Source organism: Anarrhichthys ocellatus, unplaced genomic scaffold (assembly GCF_004355925.1).
Source record: "Anarrhichthys ocellatus isolate YVR2014 unplaced genomic scaffold, GSC_Weel_1.0 scaffold1295, whole genome shotgun sequence".
In the NCBI taxonomy this organism is placed as follows: domain Eukaryota; kingdom Metazoa; phylum Chordata; class Actinopteri; order Perciformes; family Anarhichadidae; genus Anarrhichthys; species Anarrhichthys ocellatus.
Window position 1 is genome coordinate 2,070 of NW_022281269.1, and position 9,952 is coordinate 12,021.

The window sequence follows — 9,952 nt, forward strand, 5'->3', positions numbered from 1 at the left end:
TTTTTGATTTTAGCAAATGGCTGCAATGAAACAAAGTGAAACATTTAAAGGGGTCTGAATACTTTCCGTACCCACTGTATATAGATATCTGTCATAAATTCAACTTGAAGTTAACCTGAATGTTGAAATGGCACACTGATTAACAGGAGAACTTCACTTGATACCAGCCCTCTGACAACCTCTAGTACACACTAGAGCAGCAGCAGAGCTTTAGAGTGTATCCTCTCTGTGTGATGGACTAGAGGAGTTCATCTCCAGAACTACCCCAGAAACTAAAAGAGCCTTCTCAACATTCCTCCACATCTGGAGGACCAGAACGTTTAAGCAAACTAGAAGACCCGTGGTGGATTGAACAACAACACAATGTACACGCTGTGTTCTTTGTATTTGCTGTTGAGATAGATCTCATGAATAAAAAGACATTTAGAGAAGTTATTTAACTATCTGACATGTGGTTCTGTCGGAGTATACTGACGACTAAGTTCTTCAATAGACTCAAGTTTGAAAGTCCCTCTGGCTTCTCTGTCATGTTATAGATGGTCTTTTGTTCTTCTACAGTAATCACACACCGCTGCTCTCTGTGTGTTGATCAGTGTGCGCTTGTATGTGTGTGTGTTCCACAGGTCTTTGTGTGTCTGTGGAAGGGCTGCAAGGTGTACAACACACCGTCCACCAGTCAGAGCTGGCTGCAGAGACACATGCTGACCCACAGCGGAGACAAGCCGTTCAAGGTGACCACACACACACACACACAGAGACAATGATGTCCAGTCAGCCATGAACCACAGTGGAAACGTACCTGTAACCCTGTCTACCCTCTCACTTCACTGTGTTCCTGCAGTGTGTGGTGGGAGGCTGCAACGCCACCTTTGCCTCTCAGGGGGGACTGGCCCGTCACGTGCCCACTCACTTCAGCTCCCAGGGCTCCTCCAAAGTGTCCAATCAGGGCAAAGTGAAGGAGGAGTCTCCATCCAAGGCCGGCCTTAACAAGAGGAGGAAACTCAAGAACAAACACAGGCGCTCCCTCCGTAAGTGCAACGCAACACACACACACACACACACCTTTACATCCAAATACATTTTCACGGTGTTCCATTTTTATTCATGTTTTCAGTCTTGTGAATCTGATTCCTCAGAAACTCCTGAAGAGTATTTCTTCAACTGTGGCTCAAACGTGCACGTCGGTATGAACGGATCACATATTGGTGGTCAAAGGTCACCAATTATGACCATTTCACACAAATATCTAATAGAATAAAATGCTGAAGTGATGACATTTCCAACAAACTTGTATGTGAAATAGAGCTTGACTGGTTTGTGGAGGCTTAGATTCTAGTCCTAGATAAAAGCTTATGCACTGGTGTTTCTCCTCCAGCTACAGGTGACTCTAGGAGAGAAGGAAGCTTTACTCTGGAGGACAGACCTCTGATACAAAGTCCTCTTTTAAACTCTCATGCTGTGCTCCTGATGGGATGCAGGGTCTGCTAATAATCTATACTCGGACATGGAGCTCTGTGACTGTAGCGTGTCATTAAATAGAAAATGGACTTGTATAGCGTTTCATGTCTTCTGACCACTCAAAGCTCTTTAACACTACATGTCGTCATTCACCCATTCACACACTGATGACAGGGCTACCTGCCCATCAGGACTCTAACATTCATACAACATCTCACAACCTACAGTACCTAAGCAATGCGGGGTTAAGTGTCCAAGAAGACATGGACTAGAGGAGGCAGGGACTGACCTCATTACAGCTGTTGCTGAGTGAAAGTTCTATACTTGTGTGTTTGGTGTGGAGACGACCTCATCGTAGATCTGCTCTATTAATACTTTCACACTTTAGCTTTTCTTTAGCATGTTCTTCAGGGAATACATGCTTTCACCAGGAAGCCGTCATGGAACTCTGCGTTTCTTTGTAATTGATGACGAAGATTACTTCGTGCACTCGCTGCTAGCCTGACGGCTGTGTAGCCACGCTGGTTGTTTACGTTCATGATGATCATTTTGGGGGCGTGGCTGTCAGCATTGCTGACTTGGTGGCTTGCTAGGTTTAGCGACTTCAGGAGCTAGTGCTGCTAGCTGCTGTGATTGACATCAAAGAGACGACATCATGTGGCTGATGTTTTAGGTCAGATCATTTATTTATTTTTAAATCTGTTATTTCTGTATTATTGAAACTATTTGTTTGTTTCCAGCCCGACCTCATGACTTCTTTGATGCTCAGACCATGGACGCCATCCGCCATCGAGCCATCTGCCTCAACCTAGCAACGCATATTGAGAGCCTGGGCAACGGACATAGTGTGGTCTTCCACAGCACGGTGGGCTCTCACACACTCACACACACACACACACACACACACACACACACACACACACACAATTCATGTGACGCTGTGCAGCACAGCAGTACCTCATGCCTGTGTGTCTGTGTATGTTCAGGTAATAGCCAGGAGGAAAGAGGACTCTGGGAAAGTGAAGGTCTTGCTGCACTGGACACCTGAAGACATGTAAGTCCTCCTCATCACTCTGTCCCGCCAGCAGTCCATCAAAATACCAGGATATGGATTGCATTACATTACAGTCATTTAGCAGACGCTTTTATCCAAAGCGACTTACAATTCAGATTCTACCACATTTCTACACCGTAGGCACAACTACAGGAGCAATTTTGGGGTTAAGTGTCTTGCTCAAGGACACATCGACATGCGACTAGCGGAGCTGGAGCCGGGGATCGAACCGCCGACCCTGATTGAAGGACGGCCCTGCTATCCACTTAGCCACACTACTGTCACTGAGTCCGTTCGCACAGTGGTTCAACTGTGATGACCTCGTCATGTGAGGCAATGGGGCCAGAAGAGACTTTTTCTCATCGACTTACATTAGGAAAGAAATGCGTCTCCATAAATGCAAAATGAGCATCAGTTCCCCTGTAGAGCATGTTTGGATGAGAGTGGACTAGACTCTCTTCTGAGTTCATTCAGCTGCTGTTTTAAAGGCTGAATGAAGATAAGATGAGGTGATTGGCTTCTTTTTTTTAGATCACATTGTAGCTCAAGAGCAAATCTTGTGAGAACATCAAGCTTTCCACTGTTCACTCAAAAGAAAACATATTTTGCATGTGAGGAGAACTACATTCCAGATGTGATCTTTGATCCAGTGTAAATGTATTTCTCTCTGTGTGTCAGACTGCCAGATGTGTGGGTGAATGAGAGCGACAGACTGCAGCAGAAGACCCAGGTGGTTCATCTGTCCAAGCTCCCCACAGACACAGCTGTGCTCCTGGACCCCAACATCTACAGGTGTGTGTGTGTGTGTGTGTGTGTGCGTGTGTGTGTGCCTGTGCGTGCGTGCATTTGGATGTTGGTAGAAACACCAGAGATGAGTATCTAAACCTTCTTTCTGCCGTAGGATGTTCTTCTAACCACCTCCAGAGGAACTCTACTGTCACTTCCTGCTAAGCCAACGTGGAGGAGGAGGAGGAGATCGTCTCCTCTTCGTCTCTATCTTTGTTCCTCTTCTTCCCCCCTCCCTCTCCCAGAGGATGCTGAGAGTTTAGTGACCTCTTTGTCATGGCCGTCCAAGGCCACCACTGTTTTCTGCATTAGGTGCTGAGTTGCAGAGGGCGTGTAGGAGATGTTGCTTGTTTTAGGTAACTAGACTGAAAACTAACTGTAGACAGTCAGACACATGTAGAGAGAAGCTGTCTTTGTAAATACTTGAGATTTGTAATATATTTTTATACTTTTAATTTTTTACCGTACTGTAGATAGATGTCTTTTCTTCTGCCAAACATTTGAAATAGATGTTTTAAAAACTGATAATATTGGTTATGTGCATATAGCTGGCATTGCTTGGTTTGATGTCATTAAACTTTTTTTCCAACCACTGAGTCTGAAGTCTTTATTTACACGACACATTTCAAAATGTAACGTGGTTGTGACTGGCCTGCAATGTCAATCAATTTGATGAAAGCCTGTGCTACTTACAGTGTGATGCAGAACGTCGGCCTGGTCAGACATGGATGGGACGAAATTAGGAAGATGCTAAAACGATATAAAGAATGAGGAAACAGTCCGCTGACGGGCAGCAGAGGGAGCCATGCTGTTAATTTAATCTATAATATAAGGAACGGGTTTGTCCTGAAGTCAAAGAACGCTGTGCACAAATTACAAAACATGAATCCTGCCTCAAATGTTTATTATAGAAAACTAAACACTGCTTTTTCAATAAATCGCTGACATGATCTTGTCAGTAATATATATTACAATATGAAATTGCAAAAGTTAACTAAGAAATAATAATTAGGCCTCTTTTCACTAAGCTATGGATAATCACTATTTATATGGAAGGTACAATAAAGACACCGGGCCTCCGATGCTACTGTAGGTTGTCTCCCAGCACAATAATCGCTGACGTCATATTCAGTGGACGGAAGTCGACCTGACTGCAGAGAAGAATGGCTGGGCTGCTGAAAAAGGTACGAGTAGAGGTCATGTTTTATGTTCGCGATATAAAGCAGTAAAGAATGCAGTACAGACTGTCATTGTTGCACTACACTGTCGGAAGCTGGACTAACGTGGTTGAGTTACACACGCGCAGTGAAAACGAGACGCTGGGTTAGCTAGCTGGGTTAGCAGTGTCAGGCTGCCAGATCAGACCGAACACAGCTCTCCACAGGTTGGTTACGTTAGACTAAAGCAGTAGCTAAGCATTATGTTACGATAACAAAGTCCTCCTTCACACTGTAAACGTGGAATAATTACAATTAGCGGTCAGTTAGTTTAGCATTACTACGACACTCTGCTGTTCATCCATAGAATCTGGAGCTAATTTATTTACCCAACGTTAAGTGTTTAAAATGAAAATAATAGTAACAATCTACTTTCAAAAGTCTGTATAAAATGATGAGGTGTAACTTGACTAGTGAAGCCTCGTTGAGCTGTGGAACACTGATCATTGATGTCATTGTTCTACTGTCTGTCGATCCAACAGTTTAACTCATTCACATCACATCACTACCACCACATGACATCATAGCATCAATTCTGTCCAATTATACAAATGATTGATTGTTGGCATTTACAATACTTGAGCTGAGTGTTTTATATGTGCTACTTAAAAAAAGATTTGATTTGTTAAATGATTAAATGTTCTTAAAGCTGTATCCATAAACTACGTTGTCTAAGCAAATCCACAATGTTGGTCAGAATGAAGTTTGACTCTTTCTCTCCTCCAGACAACCGGCCTGGTCGGCCTGGCCGTGTCCCACAATCCCCACGAGGTGAGGATTGTCACCCTAGATGTGTTGGTGACAAACCGTGATCACATGACACCACAAATACACTTCATCATGGCTCACCAGCCTTCACTGTTAAACACTAGAGGGCCTTTAGTAGAATCTGTTTGTGCCACCGACTGATCTGCTCTGGTCTTCTCTCAGCGTCTGAGGATTCTGTACTCGAAGATCCTGGCGTCACTGCAGACTATGCCGCAGGACGCAGCCTACAGGAAGTACACAGAGCAGCTGGTCAGCGAGAGGTTCAACCACGTCAAAGCGGTGAGTAAGTAGACTCGGTGTGGCTCTCGTTAGACTCCCTGTGAACCCAGAGAACTGCTCTCATTATCCAACGCCAGGCAGTCACTTCTAGTTCACATGAGGGCTCTGAGTATTTGATATGACATGAAGCGGTGATACCTGCAAGGAAATATGTTAAAGAAGCAGAAAAAGATAGAGAATAATATTACAGTAGGTCAATCAAATGTCTTTTAAAATAATATTCAGTGTCAGTGAGTGTTGCTGCTTGTTTGTCTTATGAACTGTTATGAATATGTGACGTACGTGTTCTGCTGCCAACGCAGAGAAGAAACGAACCGCTCATAAATAATCTACTGTGCGAGTGTTTTATCTTCTGATTTATGGATCGTCTCTTCCATATTTAGTCCTGTCATGAGTCTGATCCAGTGATGGGACTAGTCAGCAGAGGTTACCATGTTAGCTGAAAGCCAAAGACCACAGAGCCAGCCAACCCCTCGTGGTGCTGGAGAGTGTGTGTGAGTGTGTGTGTGTTTTCATATGATCAATGTGTGTCTCTTCATAGGAGGCTGATGTTGAGAAGCTGGAGAAGAAGATAAACTGTGGGCAGATTGAAGAAGTAATTTTCCAGGTAGGTCGATACGTCTTCATTTCTTGATGCACATTAACATGTTGGGCCAGTTGTCATTTAGACATGAAGCCTAAACAAACCACGTTGTACGTCATGTTAAAGTTTAGACGTGGTGATCATACAGTAAGTGTGTCTGTTGCACTACTTCACACTATGTTTGTACCTTGTTCTGTATATTTGTCTCCAGGGAAACATGGTTCTGTGTGTGTAGATGGATTCTTATCTTGAAGGGTTCATTTAATCAGTTCATCAAAGCGTTCCTGGATGTGTGTCCTGTGTGCAGGCGGAATGTGAGCTGGCTCTGTCCAGGAAGATGTCTGAGTGGAAACCATGGGAGCCCCTGACAGAAGAGCCTCCTCCCAACCAATGGAAGTGGCCCGTCTGAGTCCACTTTGTGAAGCGCTCATGTCATACGTCTGTGTGTGAGATCATACCTCTGCTTCTAATGAAGTCCTGTACAAATAAAAGTTGTGCAAACATTTCCCCGTTTATTCTCAGGAGTCATTGATGAACGTGACAGAACTACTATATACACCACGAGTTACACACAGCAGTGTCTGGAGAAAGCTGAATCCATTGACGTAAAGAAGAATGGTTCTTCAGTTTAGATATTGTGGAAGAGACACTCGTACGCATCCATGTGAGGATAACAAAGCCCTTCATACGAACAGCAGAGAGTCTTTGCATTCAGCTTTCCACAGAGATCATAACTGGATAATAAAGTGTTAGTGTCAGTAATATGATTAGGGGTGTCACGAATTTGATTCTAAATCAAAAAGCGATCGAAATAAGCTTTGGATTTCGTCCTTTAAAGACATGAGCAGGAGGCTATTGCTGCATCCAGAGGGGAAGAAAGGCCACAGCGCGGATTCCTGCTGTACTTTAACACGCCGCCGTGCTGCTGCAGTCTGAGACGAGGGAGAACCCTCCTGCTTCCAAACAACCAACGCTACATTGGACCACTTGGAACATTGTGTGTGTGAATATCCATCATGGTACCGCATAGCATCTCTTTCCAAGAATCAGAAAATGTAAATGACAGCGCTGAAAAAAAGAGTTTAAATAGAATTCATTGTGAACTTCAGATCTAAATGTGGCCCCTAATTAAAAAGGACACGTTTTATGATTTCCAGCTTTGGTCACTCAAAGATAAATCCAGTTAATGTGGCAAATCCAAATGTTTAGTTCATCATGAGAATCTACACACGTCCATGTATCCCTCCACAACAAAGTGTCCTGATCAAGTCAGAATAGTAATAGTATGAAAGATCACGTTTCAGCTGGAAGAGTCATAAATAATAATGGAGGCCTTTTGTACGAATGCATAATGACATCCACAACATCCTGTGCCTCCACATACCCTGGAGCACACTTCATGCTCAGATACTATGACGCTGTGTCGTCCTCCTCAGACTCGCATGTCCTGTGAGCCACTGGTGGCTCTCTGTAACAGCTGGAGCATGATGGGATAGATGGGAGCAAACTCCTTCCCCTGGCGAGCCCTCACTGACTGCACATAGGCCTCCAGAGCGCCCCTTAAAGGAGAACAGAGACGAAACAGCACAGTTGTTGGTTATGAACAGTTTTCATCCAGTAATAACTAATGATGTACTGCATGCTTTGCCATGAGAGTGATTGTATCACACGTCTCAGAGAGGACAGAGGAACAGGTGTGTGTGCAGATGTACTCATGTTGACCCTAGAGTTGGTTAATGTTTTCATTGAATGGGACGATTATCACAAGTTGTGTTTGCATCAAGTGTTCCTCCCCATAATGCATTGTGTGCATCCTTACTCCTTTATCCTATATTCTAAACCCTGCTTTGATTACATCCATTTTTACCACGGACCTGCTCATCAAAACATTACTCCATTGAGCTCAGCAGTGGGGATCCGGAAGTGAAAATCCCATTCACGTTCTGCATCGAGTACTTTGATTATTAGCCATAATATCGTCACCATCCCAGGTAGACCTAGACAGGAGCTACGACATTGTGATGCAGATGCTCCTGTAGAAGCCACAAGTATGTATGATATCTTTTATTTGCAATGTCATGGAGAAGTAACATTGTGGTAAACTAAATCTGTCTTTGATTTAGATCAACAATGGTTAGCTTACAAGCTTTCGGTGAGTTCCCAAAGGTGACGAGTGCCATTCCCAATGGTCTAAGGAATGAATAGTTCCTTCACTCTTAAAATAATAATGTAGGTTTTTTGGCCTCTTTTTTCTCCAACTTATTCTCCATCCATCAACGCCATAGAGGAATTCTTTTCTGATTCCAAGCCACATGGTCAGAGGTCCCTCTTGGACACAATGCATGCTAGATGTCAGCACACAGAAAGAGTTTCCTGGAGCGTTAAGAGACGCACACGTGTGATGTGGCTGAGAACAAATGCAGAAGACATGGTTGATGTTGTATTTCTATATCTGTAGCATGTCTAAACATGTATGTATAGTGAATATGTATAGTTCTGTACTGCATTACTGGGATTAATATACTTTAATTTTGTGCACTTGGAATGACGACTCAAAAACGGCAAAAACAAGAGAAACTATGAAGTGAACTGCAGCAGCTCTGATTCATCTCTGGGACACCGTCAGGCAGCAGAACCCAGAAGAGCCCGTGTTCTAATCTGTGGTATCGGAGTCTTGGTTTAGGATTGTCACTGATGTTATGTCTTAATATGAGGGACAGTCTTACTGGTGGCATTGAGACTACTGGTCTGATACGGACATTTGACAGCGTTTTGTTTGAGTGCATTCTGGATGTGAGATGAACTGTTGTGCTGAGCTGCATGTTGGTTCAGATAAATATCTGATCAGTTATCAGTATAGAGAAATGTGAGTTAGCAACAAGCAACACACAGTTCACCACCAGAGGCTGATCATTCACCACAGTTCACATGCAGTGAGCTGAGAGTCTGTGTACGATGTTCATCATGTCAGTGCTCTCTGAGCTATTCATGGGATGGGTCGAGCACAGAGGTATTCCATTAAAGTTCAGCGAGGTCCAGTCATTAAAGGTCCAGAACATCACAGTAATGTCTAAGGTCCAGGGTCCGGATACAACGGCGTTTGGGTCCGAACCCGGATTGCGGTCCTCCTATTAGTGACCCCTGATCTAGCAGGACAGGCAGACAGAGCCTTAGATGTGTGGTTTCCCTGTCATGTAGCAGCACACTGACCTATAACAGGAATAAGCAAATGATAAGAAGGTCACCTGATGAGAGTGAGCCTGTCTCTCTCAGAGGGATGATCATCCTGCCACTGGGAGTAACGGGCGATGGACCACTCTGCTCTCTGTGGGGGAGAACACATGTTTAGCAGGTATAGTCACACACACTGCAAAGCACCGCCGTGGTGACGACGTAACTGCATTGTGAGGACCTCTGGCCACCCATCACTGGTATAACTGTTGGAAGGTTAAGACTGGGTTTAACTAAAGGTCAGGTTTGAACTGGATTCAGGTTGGTGCATTTAGTTGTGATGGTTAAGGTTGGGATTAGGGGCTAGGGAAGGATGGTCCTCAAAAGAGACAAACGTGTGTGTGTGTGTGTGTGTGTGTGTGTGTGTGTGTGTGTGTGTGTGTACTGGCCTGGTGAGGGGACTTGAGCTCAGATGGCGCTCTGGTGAAGAAGAAATGCAGCAGGGTGCTGTAGGGGATCAGGTCACCCACAGCTGGACTGCTGGCTATCAGCTCGCTGGTCTGAAACAGCAGTGGCCTGGAACACAAACGACACAATATCATATAGTGTACAATGGACACAATATAATATAGTGTG

At 44.2% G+C, this 9,952-nt stretch overlaps 3 protein-coding genes across 3 annotated transcripts in view; 2 read left to right on the forward strand and 1 right to left on the reverse strand.

Annotated features, from left to right (window-relative positions):
• LOC116377473 (zinc finger protein AEBP2-like) overlaps positions 1 to 3,919 on the forward strand; it is a 5,982-nt gene extending 2,063 nt beyond the window's left edge. Inside the window, exons 2-7 of the mRNA XM_031839115.1 lie at positions 624 to 731; positions 842 to 1,028; positions 2,199 to 2,323; positions 2,445 to 2,512; positions 3,191 to 3,304; positions 3,414 to 3,919. Coding sequence (XP_031694975.1) covers positions 624 to 731; positions 842 to 1,028; positions 2,199 to 2,323; positions 2,445 to 2,512; positions 3,191 to 3,304; positions 3,414 to 3,426 — 615 coding nt within the window. The 3' untranslated portion in view covers positions 3,427 to 3,919. The remainder of the gene's footprint in view (positions 1 to 623; positions 732 to 841; positions 1,029 to 2,198; positions 2,324 to 2,444; positions 2,513 to 3,190; positions 3,305 to 3,413) is intronic.
• A 445-nt stretch (positions 3,920 to 4,364) lies between these two features.
• On the forward strand, positions 4,365 to 6,651 carry LOC116377475 (NADH dehydrogenase [ubiquinone] 1 alpha subcomplex subunit 5-like). Its single transcript, XM_031839117.1, has 5 exons — positions 4,365 to 4,482; positions 5,242 to 5,286; positions 5,446 to 5,562; positions 6,104 to 6,169; positions 6,453 to 6,651. Exons 1-5 carry the CDS (start codon positions 4,462 to 4,464, stop codon positions 6,552 to 6,554), a joined length of 351 nt encoding a protein of 116 aa, XP_031694977.1. The 5' UTR covers positions 4,365 to 4,461; the 3' UTR covers positions 6,555 to 6,651.
• A 277-nt stretch (positions 6,652 to 6,928) lies between these two features.
• LOC116377474 (conserved oligomeric Golgi complex subunit 5-like) lies at positions 6,929 to 9,922 on the reverse strand. Its single transcript, XM_031839116.1, has 3 exons — positions 9,766 to 9,922; positions 9,391 to 9,470; positions 6,929 to 7,704 (listed from the first exon to the last, which is right to left on the reverse strand). Exons 1-3 carry the CDS (start codon positions 9,916 to 9,918, stop codon positions 7,578 to 7,580), a joined length of 360 nt encoding a protein of 119 aa, XP_031694976.1. The 5' UTR covers positions 9,919 to 9,922; the 3' UTR covers positions 6,929 to 7,577.
• Positions 9,923 to 9,952: the final 30 nt, after the last annotated feature.

What these genes read in the sequence shown, in the direction of transcription:
- LOC116377475 (XM_031839117.1), top strand. Translation starts at nt 4,462, where the DNA reads ATGGCTGGGCTGCTGAAAAAG. An exon ending in TGGCTGGGCTGCTGAAAAAG is followed by an intron (nt 4,483 to 5,241) that starts GTACGAGTAGAG and finishes TCTCTCCTCCAG; the next exon opens with ACAACCGGCCTGGTCGGCCT. An exon ending in TTGAAGAAGTAATTTTCCAG is followed by an intron (nt 6,170 to 6,452) that starts GTAGGTCGATAC and finishes TCCTGTGTGCAG; the next exon opens with GCGGAATGTGAGCTGGCTCT.
- LOC116377474 (XM_031839116.1), bottom strand. Translation starts at nt 9,918, where the DNA reads ATGATATTGTGTCGTTTGTGTTCCAGGCCACTGCTGTTTCAGACCAGC. An exon ending in AGCTCAAGTCCCCTCACCAG is followed by an intron (nt 9,471 to 9,765) that starts GCCAGTACACAC and finishes TCTCCCCCACAG; the next exon opens with AGAGCAGAGTGGTCCATCGC. An exon ending in GACAGGCTCACTCTCATCAG is followed by an intron (nt 7,705 to 9,390) that starts GTGACCTTCTTA and finishes TTCTCCTTTAAG; the next exon opens with GGGCGCTCTGGAGGCCTATG.